This window comes from Xiphophorus maculatus, chromosome 18 (genome assembly GCF_002775205.1).
Source record: "Xiphophorus maculatus strain JP 163 A chromosome 18, X_maculatus-5.0-male, whole genome shotgun sequence".
NCBI lineage: Eukaryota > Metazoa > Chordata > Actinopteri > Cyprinodontiformes > Poeciliidae > Xiphophorus > Xiphophorus maculatus.
Genome location: NC_036460.1, coordinates 25,682,991 through 25,697,819, shown reverse-complemented (window position 1 = coordinate 25,697,819; position 14,829 = coordinate 25,682,991). Strand labels below are relative to the sequence as shown.

Sequence of the window (14,829 nt, the reverse complement as noted above, 5' to 3'; positions counted from 1 at the left end):
TTGAAGAACTTTGAAGTAAGTTAAAGCAACATTTAATAAGGCATTGTTGAATTTGAATTTAAATTTGAATTGAATTTGTCACTGCTAAAGGTGGCCCAGTCAGTTATCAGGTTTAGGTGGCAGTCACCTTTTCATACAAAGCCATAGGTTTAGATTTTTTTTTTCTTCCTTAATGACAAAAATCTTCATTTAAAATCTGCATTTTGTGTTTGCTGGTGTTGTCTTTGACTGATATTTAATAGGTTTGATTGTTCTGAAAGATGTGACAAACATGCGAAAATAAGGAAATTAGGAAGGGGTCAAACACTTTTTCACATCACTGTACAATGTACATACACAATGTTCTTTATTTAAACATCACAAATAAATTGAAGATAAAATAAATAAAAATAAAAATGAATGAAAGCAATGATTCATTTTTATGTATATATACAATTGTCAGTTTAATAAATTGCTTTCATGTATTATGTTTATATTTTTATATTTCTTTTATTCAACTGACTGTCATGCATGGTTACAATTATACGGACAAAGTCCCGTCTCACTTCACTTATTACCACATTTTATTTTAATTTAACATTTTCAACAAAAAGAACAGTAGAATATACCCCACAACAGTATTATTATCATCATTATTACTTCATTTCTATTATTTGTAAAGAGTCTCCCTCAGTTTGTGTGTGTGAGCGCTGTAACGCTGGCGAGCTCAGAATTTATTCGTCATTGGTACATCCGGGTCCTCTTTTTTTTTTTTTTTTTTTGATTGACAGTTGCCATGGCAACAAGCTAGAGCATCGCCATTTTGTCAGGAGGCTTTCCCCCCCCCCCAGCTCAGTCTTTTTCAAATGTTCTCCCTTCCCGCCGGAATAATGCTGTCAGTGGATATATGTTTCAAGTTTTCGGATTTCGAAACGGGTCTACTGAAACGGATTAAGAAGATCGAGGGGCCGACGTTTTAACGGAGTTGGGAATAATTAGGCGGCGCCGCTCTAACTCAGTTGTCCGTGTCTCTGGTCCACCGGGCCGGTTCACTGCGCAGGTTTGGACCGCGCGCCATTTTGTGAAAATTGACACAAAATTCCTGACCAAAAATTATAAGAGGACGCCGCTTCTGTTCGGTGACTAGGATGCTCTGGATGTAACCGCGTTGTCGTGCCCGTCGAAGAGACCGACGCATTGGCTGCAAAGACGGCGTTAAATCAGAATTTGGCGTAACGTTTATTTAGAGGCAGCTACAGTCGTTAGCTTCAGGCTAGTAGTCAGGGCAAGCGGCTAACGTTAGCTGCGTTCATTTTGTCAGCTAGCGCTAGTTAGCATGTTGCTTGTCATCAGCTGATTTAAAAACATTTGATAAATTTGCTCCGATCGTGGATGTTGGTCATCGCAACCTTGGACATGAAGCGCACACAGGATATGACTGACGAGTTTTTTTAGGAGTTTTTTTGCCGGCCAGAGGACGGGGGGATTGGATTTACTCGCTAACCCGTACAGGGAGGGGAGAATCTCGAACTGGATAAGTTTCCTCATCATACAGTTTATTGGACTTTAAATGAAGATCGTGCCATCAGAGGTGAGCAATTTCATGCTGTCCTGTCGCGTATTTATCGTTCATTTATTGGCTTTTCTCTGATGTGTGTGCTGTGCGAATGGTTAACAATGATGGACGCGGTAGTGAAGTTGAAAATGGTAGCTTTTTTTTTTTTTGGTGTGGCGGCTAGCTAACAATTCGCGAATTCGGTTCTGCTTAACGTTTGTTTTCAGTCAGTAGGTCAAGGGATGGATTGTAATGTCGGACGGGAGGAGCATCCCAGCTGACTGTGAGTTATATGTCTGAGTTTGGACGGAGTGTCATACTGGCACAGTTACTGCTAGCCCTGCTATATTAGACCTTGTCATTGTATGATTGAAGCTCTGTTAGCTTACCTCACACGATTTGACCTGCTGTCAGTGCTTAACTTTGGTAATATCGGGGTGTGTGTTTCGGGTTTAACCGTTCTAATTGAGCTAACCCGGCTAATGGTCAGCGTTGACTTGTTGACGAACCAGCTGAATGGGCCCCACAGCCCGCTGGCTTGAACACAGCGTCACCAGCTAACGTCGGGTTGGTGAGCAGATATGCTCGTCTGTCCCGCAGTTTTCAGGGTAACGACGACAACGTTAGCTAGTCGGTCTGCTAACGGTAACGTGAGCCCGAATCCGTTTGTCATCTATTTGAGGATTTCGAGTCTCCCACGAACGATATGTAAGCAAGAGAGGTGGGGAAATTAACTCTGAATATGCATCCCAAATTCTAACCATGACGAGATCTACCCAGTCTTCTGTAAGTACAGAGCCACTCGGGATGCGTCTATTTACATTGGGGCTTTCTTTTCCTTTTTTTTTTTTTTAATTGTTAGGATGAGTTCTGTTTGATTCAGCTTTGGAATGGATCTATCGGTTGGGCGTGAGAAGATGACACACAGGCTCGTTGCTGGGATCTCTATCCATCTCTTTATGGCATAATTCGGCTTCTAATATCGAGCTAACCATCGTTATATTTACACATAAATAGGCCTGCGGATGCCGTAATGACTAGAGCCAGGAAAGGAACTGTTCACACGTTAGTACTGAACATTAAGGATCTAGCAGATGTTTTAGAAGAAACTTAAAAAAAAAAAAAGCTACAAGTGTGCTTACAAAAAGAGCTTTTCTTTACAATTGCAGTTTCAATTCTCTAACCTGGACTTTTATTATACAGTTTTTTTTAATTATAAAATGAAACCCATAGTTGTCTTAGTTTAATGCTAGCTGATGTGTTTATAAAATAAAATGTAAACCAAAGTTTATATATTTCAGTTCTTGGTAATTTTGCAAAGACCTATATTGTAAATATAGCTGCTCCACCAGGTTATGGCTAACAACTGCCTATTTTAAGATGATTTCGTGTCATAAATAGCAGATTTTAAATAGCATGTGTACTGAGAGGAGAGCAACCTTCTTTTAGGCCTTCAGCAGTAATAATTCCTATTCCACTGTTCAGGGCTCTGAGCTTCTCTAAGCTAATTTATTCTTCAGCATTTATTTATTTATTTTACAGCAGCTCTATGTCCTTTTTTTTAATTAATTACATGTATTTCTCTTTGAACCACAATAAACTCACTTTTTAAATTTTATATATGTATTTTTTTTTAAATAAGGAATTGTATCTTCAGTAGTCGAACTCCCACAGGATCCTGGCGCACCCGACGCACTTAAAAAAGTTTTCGGGGTGTCCTGTTCGTCTGTCCGTTTCTCACCTTTTCCCCAACTAAAGTTCTCGCTTCAGTGCAATTAGATGAAACATGAGAAGTAAAGATTTGTAATATTTGTGTTTTTATCCTTTATAGTGGATTGTGGTTTCCTGCTGGACTCTCCTTCCAGGATGATATGAAATTTTACAGAAGATGCATCCAGGTTGGCTGATGTATGGGAAACCTTAAACCCATTGGTGGGGGCATAAATTACATTTCATTTTTTCCTTCTCCCCTTGTGCGGCTGCTTTAAATTCAATTTCTGATCCAACATTTTAGTACAATTTTAAATCAGAAAAAATTATATATATATATATATATATATATATATATATATATAATAGTGGAATAGGAATAGTGCTCAAAGGGGTTAATTTGTTTTTAAAAAGCAGAATAATAATTGAAAATGACCTCCTCATAAAATATCCCTGTTTTTATTTTTCTTAAACTGCTTATGTTCATCTAGTACATTTTTAAGAGCTAACATAAATCTATTTTCGGGTTTGTAAATGTAAATATGACAATACAATGGATAGGAAAGGGGGAAAAAAAGGTATGTGCTAGTCCTCAGATGCGTTGCTGCTCTGTGGTCTATCATCTTACAGTTCCTCTTCTTTCTGCCAGTGGATGTGGGGATTTTTTTTTTTTTTTTTTTTTTTTTTTTTTTATGCTTTTCCATAGCTGGGTCAGCTTTCTAACGCTCTTAGATGGAGTGCAGGTTTTGGGCTGTGCAGCTATTTTGCTGTCAGGCTCTTGTGTTGAAAGCAACGTCTAAGTGTGCCAAAGTTCAATTTTATTTCTTGTTTATTTCTTGTTTTCTCATTGGAAAATGGGAGCAGCTCTGCCCTGGCAACAAAAGTAGGCTATTTGCATACTGCGTTGTGATTGGTCTGTGCATTGATGGGCTTGCCAAATCACGCTGTATCTCTGTGGTGATAGGCTATGCTAATTAGGTGCTGTTGCTGGGATTCTGAATAGTGGTTACTGTGTAGCACTGGTGAATTGTGTTGTCTGGAGAGAGATGCTGATAGCTGAACATGCTATTTAATAATTTTTTGATTCCTTCTGGCTTAAAATGAAGGATGATTCACTGTACAGTGTGGAGATGCTGTGTTTTCACCCCTTCTCACTGCTAAACCTGCTGTTTTTCTCCCTTTTCCTCACAAAGGTTGATTTATTGCTGTTTTATTTTATATTTTCTTTATACTGGAATGCTTTTTATTTTTTAAACATGTTTAATAAATCATTGGTATTTATTAAACTGACAATTATTTTAACAATTTACTGATCTTTTGTTATTCTTCACATCTTTTAATGTGTATTTCTTATGTCTGGGCTTTATAAATTTAACAAGGTGTGAATGTTACACTTTATTGCATTTTGTAAATGTCTTTTATACATAAAGATAAATTTATAAATTAAAATTTTTGTTCATATTTGCTCCATTCAGCCAAATAAAGGTTTTGTTTATATTGTGCCCATACAGTAAGATCGAATCCTTTATCTGTTTTATTTGTAGACAAAAGAAATCTGATGCTACATAAATGATGTGCAATTGATTCATATGTAAATGAATACCTTTTCTTTGCCTGTGTTTTTAATAAATTCTATGTGTGAATCAATGCAACTTCTAACAGTGTTAATTTCTCCCAGGAGGAGAGACTTAAGCATGCAAACCTTCGTCCGTCCGGCTTGCGCCCTCTTTTTCTTTACACACTGCTGGTCTTCAGATGGCTGCTCCAATGCCCCATACGCACCAGCAGTACAGTGACCGCCACCAGCCAAGCACTGACCAATCTGTTACGGTCTTACCGTACAGCGACCAGACACCACAGCTCACTGCCAATCAGGTATCCTAACCCCATCCTGCTGCACCCCTTGGATTTAAAACACTTAGGAGAACCGTCGTTCTTACTGTAACGTGCAACACTGCTTCCCTCTTTTTTCCCTCTGTCACTAGGCAAAAGTAGCAGCTTGTCAAATAATGTCCCCTTCAATTTAGTCATGTTGTGCTGAATTACTCATTTTAAAATTAAATTATATGTAAAGTTAATAAATGTGATGTTATTTATTTTTAATCCGTTGTGTTTTTTGTTAAAAAAAAAATTTCTACTTTTGACACTCCAGAGGCACATGCCCCAGTGCTTTCGTGACCCAACTTCAGCTCCCCTGAGGAAGCTCTCCATTGACCTTATCAAAACATACAAACACATCAATGAGGTTAGTATGCTTATTTTTGTTTCACTCCATCCAGTTCTGTTAGATTTTACCATTTAAACGTGTAAACAATTTGACCTGGTCATGCAAACTGACAGAATTTCTAAATGTAATTTGCAAGCCCAAAATAGAGTGATTAATAAAGCAAAATGCCAGATTAAACAATGTTGTAGATAAACTTTTAAAAGCTAAATCATAGTAAATTGTCATAGTTGCTCTGTGTGTGATTTCTATGTGGTTTCGTCTGTGAATTCACAGGTGTATTATGCAAAAAAGAAGAGACGGCACCAACAGGGTCAGGGTGAAGACTCCAGTCACAAAAAGGAGAGGAAAGTCTTTAATGATGGCTATGACGATGATAACTACGACTACATCGTCAAGAATGGGGAGAAGTGGATGGACCGTTATGAGATTGATTCCTTGATAGGAAAAGGGTCATTCGGACAGGTGAGTTTAAAAGTTATTGTAATTAAAAATACTTATTTAAAAAAGGTTATTTTTGCCCAGTGTAAAGATTTGGTAAAAATTTCCCCCTCAGGTTGTAAAAGCGTACGACCGAGTAGAGCAAGAATGGGTCGCCATTAAGATCATTAAGAACAAGAAGGCTTTCCTCAACCAAGCCCAAATAGAAGTGCGCCTCCTGGAGCTGATGAACAAACATGACACCGAGATGAAATACTACATCGGTATGTACTCCCAGTCTGGCCAAAACACGGCTTTCTTTCGCTTTTACTAAAAGAAAAATAAAATAAAATTCCAACTTGCTTTGCCGCAGTTCACCTAAAGCGACACTTCATGTTTCGGAACCACCTCTGCCTCGTGTTCGAGATGCTTTCGTACAACCTCTACGACCTGCTCCGAAACACCAACTTCCGCGGCGTCTCGCTCAACCTCACCCGGAAGTTTGCCCAGCAGCTATGCACGGCACTACTCTTCCTGGCCACGCCTGAGCTCAGCATCATCCACTGTGACCTGAAGCCAGAGAACATTCTCCTCTGCAACCCCAAGAGGAGCGCCATCAAAATAGTGGACTTTGGCAGCTCATGCCAACTGGGACAAAGGGTATGAAGCCGCGAGTCGTCTTCATCTGTGATAAAGATGCGTGATGAAGCTTCTCGTTTGTTTATTGTTTTTCTTCTTCTCCCTTTCTGTGTAGATTTACCAATATATCCAGAGTCGCTTCTACCGTTCCCCAGAGGTGCTGCTGGGAATGCCCTATGACCTGGCCATCGACATGTGGTCCTTGGGTTGCATCTTGGTAGAGATGCATACTGGAGAACCTCTCTTTAGTGGAGCCAATGAGGTAAAAGATTACTAGTTATGTTCTGCCTCAGGATTTATGATGTATAACGTGATTGATTAATCTTTTTTTTTTTTTTCCACCAGGTTGACCAGATGAACAAAATAGTCGAGGTTCTTGGCATCCCACCTAATCACATAATGGACCTAGCCCCCAAAGCCAGGAAGTTCTTTGAGAAGCTTTCGGATGGTACATGGAGTGTTAAGAAGACCAAAGATGGCAAAAGGGTGAAGCCGACTTTCTTCTTATGAACTGAAAACTATTTTTAAAATATTTGCGTTTTAAATTTTCGTCGTTTTTATTAAATCTTTTTCATTTTTCCCCACAGTATAAACCTCCAGCTTCGCGGAAGCTCCACTCCATCCTCGGTGTGGAAACAGGGGGTCCAGGTGGCCGGCGGGCAGGGGAGTCCGGCCACGCCGTTGCTGACTACTTGAAGTTCAAGGACCTGATTCTTCGGATGTTGGACTACGACCCCAAGAGTCGCATCCAGCCCTACTACGCCCTGCAGCACAGCTTCTTCAAGAAGACTGCGGACGAGGGGACCAATACGAGCAGTAGCGTGTCTACGAGCCCCGCGTTAGAGCAGTCCCAGTCTTCGGGAACCACCTCCAGCACCTCTTCAAGTTCAGGTAGAGGTCACCGGAAGCAGGGACACGCCCCGATTAGAGATGCACCAATCATTGCCTTTTCTGGCTTTTTACCAGTTTTTACTTTTCTTTGATATTTGACTTCTTAACTCCTGTTGTCTTTTGTTTTGTTTTTTTTGGTTAAAGTAGCACAAAAAAGAATTCAAAAATACTTTATTGGTCCCATAGGGAAATTAAATTCTGTTGTAACTCATATGCACTCAAGATTCTTCAAAGAGTTGTTGCTTAGAATGAGATGATGTTGGTGATTTGATTGAAGTGGTAGCTTCTTTCTCTACAAAAGATAAATAAATCACAAGATTATCTTAGTTTAGGCATTAAGCTAAACACTTTTGGATGTTTGACCAATTCAAAGTACTCTGAAGATGGCAAGAAGTTCCTTTTTTTGTGATTAGACTTGCCAATCACTGACCAGATCAGAATAGAAATAGCCTTTATTATGCCACAAAGGGAAAATTTAGGTATAATTTAGGCAGCAACAAATCTAAAATTTCACACAATAGGTGTTAAAAATCAATGGAATATTGTCCAGTACCAATTGACTGGTACATCTCTGATTGTGATAGTTTGCAAGTTTGGTTTCAGGATAATTTAGTAATCATATTTAAGGTTTGATGCATCATCTTTCTAGCTACTTGCCGTTTACTTTATCCATTATTTTAACGTTATAGCCAGAGAACATGGTTGAGGCTGATGAAGTTGTGCTTGTGACACTTGTTGTTTACACTCAGGAGGATCGTCTGGAACTAGTACCAGTGGCAGAGCGAGATCAGACCCTACCCATCACCACTTGCACAGTGGAGGACACTTTGGCACGACCATGCCTGCCATGGATGGTGACAGCCTCTGTCCACAGGTCAGTTAGTCAGTCGGAAAGATTTTTGACTTGCTCTTTCATTTTTCTTAAAATGTAACAGGAAACATTAATTCCATTCTAATGAAGTTACAAAGTTTGGATCTCTTCTTTCAAATGAGGTTTTCTAATGTTGCTATATTGGAATTAGAAGTTTTAATATTGATGTAATAGGTGTCATATTGTAAAATATTATAATATTGTTTTGGTTCATTCAAAAGATTTTAACATTTGCTTAAAAAAAGCTTTTTCCAATTTAACGTCTTAACGGAATAATTTGGCCTCTGTTGAGAGTGTAGTATATATATCTCACATGTTGGATTACTTTTATTTTGTCTTTTTTTTATAGGTTATTTACTACAGTTGATAGTTCCAATAAGAAAAACTTTTACCATGTCAAAAATACCCACCATGCACTGCTTCATAAAGTTTTCATCATTCTAAAAACGTTTTGCAGTTTTTAAAACGTCATTATTTTAACGCAACAAATTGGTTATTTGGAAAAACACATTTCTGCTTCATTGACATTGTAATGCAAAGATGTTGATCTAATAAGGGTGAAATGTTGAAATGCACTAAAGAACTTTAAGAAAAGGCTCCAGGTCATTTTTCATGTGGCCAATTTTATACCTACACATTTCCATTTTGTCACTTTCTACTTCTATTCCTCGATTATTAAAACAAACCAATGTAAATTAAACCATGTCTTACAAATTTATTTTTTTTGTAGTGAAGTATTTTATTGAATTTTGGCAGAAAACGCCTTAGACACAAATATGCTTCTTTGTGTCTTTCTTAAAGGTAATCACATTCAAAAGTTTGAATATGATTACCTTCAAACTTTAATACGAGCACTTTTACGTTCATTTGTTTCTGACTCCAGTTTGGACCGGTTGACTCTTTTGTGACAAATTAGGATCCCAGATCAAATCAAAAAAATAATAGTTACTATTTTTTGGAGTATTTCCTTACTTTACACTAGGAGAAATGAAATGACATCAGACTGATAAAGTGCTTTATTAGGACACTCAAAGACATGAAAAAGAAGAATAATTGAATTTAATGAATAGAAGAATATCATCACCTTCCTATCAGGAAAGACATTTCTTACCAAAAGTGATTTGGGCCATTGTTTTAGGAAGGTGACAATATAGAACACGACCTCATTCAGGGTTTCCCCCAATGTATTATAAGCCTGGTGGGCTGCCAGGCTTTACTTGCCACCCCACAAAGCTGCCATGCAAGTCCACCTGGGTGGCGTGAGGGTTGAACCAGCAACCTGCCGATTGCAGGGCAAAGTCACCCCACTGTCACCACTATCGTCCCAAAGATGGATCAGGCTAAGTTCATAGTGGGCGTGAGGGGGTACGCACCAATTGTGCCGTGTCTGCATGGTATTGTTTTTAAATTATGGTGTCTGCTTGTGCAGCTCTGAATTTTTGTAACTTAAAAAAAAAAAAGTTGACACAAAAATATGGCTGGCTGCTGGTGACCTGCCCCTACCGCTGGGCATAGCAGGCTTTCTGGGGGAAAACCTCGACAGTATTGGATGTCAGAGTGGGTACAACCAGGTGGACTCAGGTTGTTCTCTTTAGGTTGTGTGATACTGACTCCTCTCTCTCACCTGCCACTCACAGGCAAGACAGCCTTACCCACCCCCACTGGTGTGGGGAGGCGGCGTCGGACCCGAGTCAGTCACTGGAGAAACCCACCCAGTCCAGGAGACCACCTTCCACGTTCCCCCCCAGCACCCCAAGGCCCTGCACCCCCACTCCCATTTCCACCACCACCACGGGCAGATGATGGCGACGCGTCCGCGCCCGCGCCACTACACCTCCCCGACACACAGCTCTTCGACGCAGGACTCCATGGAGGTGGTGCACGGCCACCTGTCCATGACCTCCCTGTCTTCCTCTGCCTCCTCTTCCTCGACATCGTCCTCTTCCACTGGGAACCATGGGAACCAGGCCTACCAGCTCCGCCACTTGCCCGCCGGAGCCCTTGACTTTGGTCAGAACGGTGGGCTGAGCATGGGGCTAGGTGCCTTCTCGAACCCACGGCAGGAGACTGGAATGGCAGCGCACCCTGCATTCTCCATGGGCACGAACACGGGGCCTGGCCATTACCTAGCAGAAGGCCACCTGGGCATGAGGCAGGGCATGGACCGGGAGGAGTCTCCAATGACTGGAGTATGTGTGCAGCAGAGTTCTATGGCCAGTTCGTGACTGCACTGACAATTTGGCTGTGTGTTTTGTTTGTTTTTTTTTTTTTCTTCATTTTTTTTTCTTTCCTTTCCCTCCTCCTCTCCCCCCGTGCGTCATTTTTAAAGGTGGTGTTTTTTACTACAAGGTGTGTTGAGAACAAAAAGCTGCTCACGTCAGAAGGGAGATATCACTGAACCGCTTCTACAGAGAAAAAAAAAAAAACAACAAACCCTTTGTTAAAAAGAATATATGTAATTTTTATCTTTTTTTTAATTATTTTTGTTTTGTTTGTTTTTTTTTTTTTTGTTTTTTTTTGTTTCCTTTGCAATCATTAGGCACAAAATAATACTGCGGAATAACCATAGTGAGATTGAGACATCCATCTTACCATTTCACCAGTTTCATGTAACCACAAAGTAATCACCATATGGTATTATGTGGCAAAAAATGTCTTTGTTTTGAAGGAGCATTTCAAGAGCAAAGGTCGGAGCTCGTCTCTCAGCTAGCTTGTTGGTGAAGAAATGCGCCGGCGTCCTCTTTAGGTTCAAACTGTGGAGCGCCTGACATTACTCTTCCACTCGGTCAGTAATTATTTTTGCCCTTTCTTTTTTTTAAACTGAAATTTCACATAAAAGCTGCTTGTAAATCCTGTAGCTTGACAACAAGGGGGAAGTGTTTTTGCGGTGATATTTCTTGTTGTTGGTCTTTTTTCCCCCCCTTCTTTTGTGTGTGTGTGACTCTGTTAAAGGGGAGCACATAGCGGTGGAGCCCGTGTGCTGGCCTGGTGGGGGGGGGGGAATTCCCACTGGGGAGGGGGGAGTGGGAGGTCGGGTACTGACACCAGCCGGCGTTCAAAAAGGAGGAGGGAAGCACCACCACCACCAACAACAACCACCACCACCACCACCCCCAGACCCCACCCCACCCCACCACCTCAGGCCTAGAGGCCCTATTGTCCCCGACAAGACGCAACCCGGGGGGCGCGGGGGCCCGACACAGGCGAAGAGCAGCGACGGGGCACAGGAGACGAAAGGATCCGGCCCAGTTAAAGGAAGACAGTCAGCGGCTGGTTCTAGATAACCCTTTGGCCTTATGACTCATGGACTTGGAATGGAAATGGAGCTGGACATTATCATTTGAATTAAGATGGCTTTTCTCTATTTTTTTTTCTCTCTCTCTCTCTCTCTTTCTCTCTAGACAGCCCTTAATTCTTTAAGGAAATTTAAAACAACTTAGAAAAGGTAAATAAGAATGGTAATCTGAGGCCTTTCTCGACAAAGATTTCGTCTTCAGCAGGGGCCCCACATAACAGGGTCTTATTGTACACAACAACCTCCTAAACATTACTTCCTTGAAATTCACTGGTTAAGGATTTTGCAATGGAAAGAACTTTCTATTCCAGAGTCTACCTTTTTTTTTTTTTTGTTTTTTGTTGTTTTTTTTTTTTTATTCCCCCCTCCCCCTTTTTGCATGTAGTCCCTCATCAGAACCACCCGCACAAGTCTCTCCATCCAAAACATGGCAACTGAAGAAAAAGAAAACAAAACAAACAAACAAAAAAAAGAGTTAAGTGACTGCCTTTTTTCTCCTCAAATTATGCTGTGAATTTTACAAGAATTTATTTTCCCTTTGGATATGTTTTTATACCAAAGCAGTTGTTTTATAGCATATAGGTGTCTGTAACCAATAATGTAGCAGTTCACCACTTTGACGCAAAGTTTATCGAGATCTTATTTTAATGTCAACACAAAACAGCTGCAATATATTTACTTTTAGCAAAACTGGAGACCGTTGGCTATCGTGTATTCTGGCCAGATTTGTTTGCAACGTTTTACCAAAACTTTTTTCCATATTAAATTGGTAGATTATTTTGGGAGTCTTTAAAAAAAAAAAAAAAAAAAAAAGAAGAAAAAGACGGGGGGGGGGAAAACTTTGGTATGTTAGAGAACTTGGTAGTTACTCTGCAGGCTACAGAGTAGCAAGATGGAGGCTGATGGTTTGAAAAAAAAAGGAGACTAATGCGTTCTATTTCTGTGTTGTTTTTTTTTCTTTTCTTTTTTTTTCCCCTTCCCCCCATCATACTATTTCAAAGGGTGTTGCTGCCTTTCATACATCATTTGGTCAACTTAGCTAGTTTCTGCCGTGATGCAAGACTTTGTCATTGTCTTGCCAGGGTAAGGGTATTTGTGGTAAACCAGTTTGTGTTGAATGGTATAGTTCTGATTTTGGTAGGGCAAATCCCCATGATTGTTGTCCTATTCAAAGGGAAAAAAAAAAAAAGGTGTCTTGTCAGCCCCACCATAACAGTGCTTTGCCTAGGCAGACATGCATGTCCTCAAAACAGTCAATAACCAGAATATTTTTTATTTTATTTTTTTTATATCAGGGATTTTAAAGTGCTTTCTTTGTTCTGTTGTTCATTTTTACCACTCTTGAAATTTGAAAAATAAAAACAAAAGTATTAAAAAAAAAACAAAACAAACTGCCCACTGTCACCTTGCCAATTAAGGGCGGCCCACAGGTCATGCTGTTGTCATTTTCTAAGAGAAACCATCCTTTCAGCAGTCATGCTTGGTATTTCCACGAACACAAATGTAAAGCTACCTATATTGAAGATTGGGGTTTGATCTGGATGTCAAGGATAATTGCAGATTTGCAATCATTTTATTTTACTTTTTATTTTCATACCCTGCGGAATTTGAGACATTTAGATCTTTTTGTCAGTGATTTTTATTACTGGCACTCATACTGGTACTAAACATTCCAAAAATAAAGACTGAAAAAAGAAAAAAATTTGACTGAAGTGACTCGTAAGTGTGCGCCTATTTCAGATCATGCTGATTGACCTCTTATTTAGAGCAGTTGTCATGAAATGCAGCCCCTTTTTAATAGTTGAAATAGAATTTATGTATATATTTATATTTTTTTAATAAAGGAAGTATAGAACTCACTACCTTGCTCCTGCTGGTATGTTGATTATGTTTGTCAATTTGGTGACCATTCAGTGGGCAGGAACTCCTGTTTTCTTAGTGGCAAAACCTTGCCTTTTGGCAAAGGTACTTGACTACATCAGGACAACACTATGAGGTAGGGTTTGAATCAAACAGGGAAAGCTAGATCTTCAAACCTTAATAATTTTCACAGGGTATATTGTAAGTGCATGTACATCACAAACCTTACTTTTGGTTATATGAGAAGCACATGGTTGAAAAAAAAAATGGTTCCATCTTTCATAATAAGCCTGTTGAGTTTGTGGGTTATACACAAACACAGATAATTGTCGACATATCTGAACACCCAACCGAAGTTGAAATCCTTTTTATTTAACTTGGATTTAGCTTTTTTTTTTCTTCTTTTTTTTTTTTTTTTTTCATTTTTTGGTTTCACTTTTTTTTCCCACTTTTTTTGTACATGCAACATGCACTATAGAATTGAACAGCATGGGGGAAAGGATAAGTCCATGTATCCACAGATTGTAAGATCTAGTCAAGACTTTGCTGTGTTTATGACAATGCCCTTTGTATTATATTAAGACAGTCTTATGTATGATATATAAAAGAAGTTAATTGAATCGCTTTGTGTCATCATTGTTTTTCTTTCTAACAACATTAACACCGCTGCTGCATTAAATAAAAAAATCATACCGAAAAAAACGCACATATAGACGGTCCATGAAAAATATTGTAACAAGATCAAAACCGTATACGCCTTCAGTGAATATTTAATGATATGTTGCGCAGTTGATGACGCCGTGGCTCGTTGGTCTAGGGGTATGATTCTCGCTTCGGGTGCGAGAGGTCCCGGGTTCAAATCCCGGACGAGCCCTATATATTTTGGCTCAAATCTGCAGTTTTAAAGAAAGGTACGTCTTTTACAAACTTTGAATATTTGATTGGATTTCTAGCACTTTAATAATGTGAATGGTGAAGCATAATACAGTTTTTTGCGTATACTGGACACGTAGTCTTGTGACGGAGTAAAAAGAGTGTGTCGTTTATACTTAACTTTAATGAACTTGAAAAGGGAATGATAAGACAAAACTAAAACAAAAAAAAGGGAGGGCTCGTCCGGGATTTGAACCCGGGACCTCTCGCACCCTAAGCGAGAATCATACCCCTAGACCAACGAGCCGTCGAAATGGGCTTCTCACAATGCCACTTTCAACAGGGGCAAGGTGCGTCGGAAATTTCGTATTTTTCTATGTTTTGACAACGTTTTTCTTTTTAATTTTATAAGAAGCACGTATAATAACAACTACATTAAAGCTGCATAAACTGTCAAGCTTCTTTGACAGCTGGAGAGAATTACAAATAAATACTTAACCACTGACCTTTTC

General features: G+C 39.6%; 1 protein-coding gene and 2 non-coding genes across 8 annotated transcripts; 2 read left to right on the top strand and 1 right to left on the bottom strand.

Moving 5' to 3' along the window:
- The first annotated feature begins 809 nt into the window (after nt 1-809).
- dyrk1a (dual specificity tyrosine phosphorylation regulated kinase 1A) lies at nt 810-11,188 on the top strand. Of its 6 annotated transcripts, none has more exons than XM_023351393.1 (12): nt 810-1,570; nt 3,366-3,432; nt 4,923-5,119; nt 5,397-5,489; nt 5,745-5,933; nt 6,025-6,172; nt 6,262-6,548; nt 6,643-6,789; nt 6,873-7,013; nt 7,115-7,418; nt 8,168-8,292; nt 9,927-11,188. In XM_023351393.1, the coding sequence occupies exons 3-12, from the start codon at nt 5,000-5,002 to the stop codon at nt 10,512-10,514; spliced, it is 2,142 nt and encodes a 713-aa protein (XP_023207161.1). In that variant the 5' UTR covers nt 810-1,570; nt 3,366-3,432; nt 4,923-4,999; the 3' UTR covers nt 10,515-11,188. The 6 variants fall into 6 exon arrangements, with proteins under 6 accessions (XP_023207161.1, XP_023207160.1, XP_023207158.1 ...); XM_023351392.1 differs by having other exon boundaries at nt 3,366-3,442; XM_023351390.1 differs by having other exon boundaries at nt 3,366-3,466.
- A 3,058-nt stretch (nt 11,189-14,246) lies between these two features.
- On the top strand, nt 14,247-14,318 carry trnap-cgg. Its single transcript has one exon. It is a non-coding gene; the product is annotated as a tRNA-Pro (tRNA).
- A 234-nt stretch (nt 14,319-14,552) lies between these two features.
- Nucleotides 14,553-14,624, bottom strand: trnap-agg. Its single transcript has one exon. It is a non-coding gene; the product is annotated as a tRNA-Pro (tRNA).
- Between the last annotated feature and the right edge of the window lie 205 nt (nt 14,625-14,829).

Bases quoted from the DNA above. Each gene is read 5' to 3' on its own strand.
- dyrk1a (XM_005800903.3), top strand. From the start codon at position 5,000: ATGGCTGCTCCAATGCCCCATACGCACCAGCAGTACAGTGACCGCCAC. The intron at 5,120-5,396 runs GTATCCTAACCC...TTGACACTCCAG, and splicing joins CACAGCTCACTGCCAATCAG to AGGCACATGCCCCAGTGCTT. The intron at 5,490-5,744 runs GTTAGTATGCTT...GTGAATTCACAG, and splicing joins CATACAAACACATCAATGAG to GTGTATTATGCAAAAAAGAA.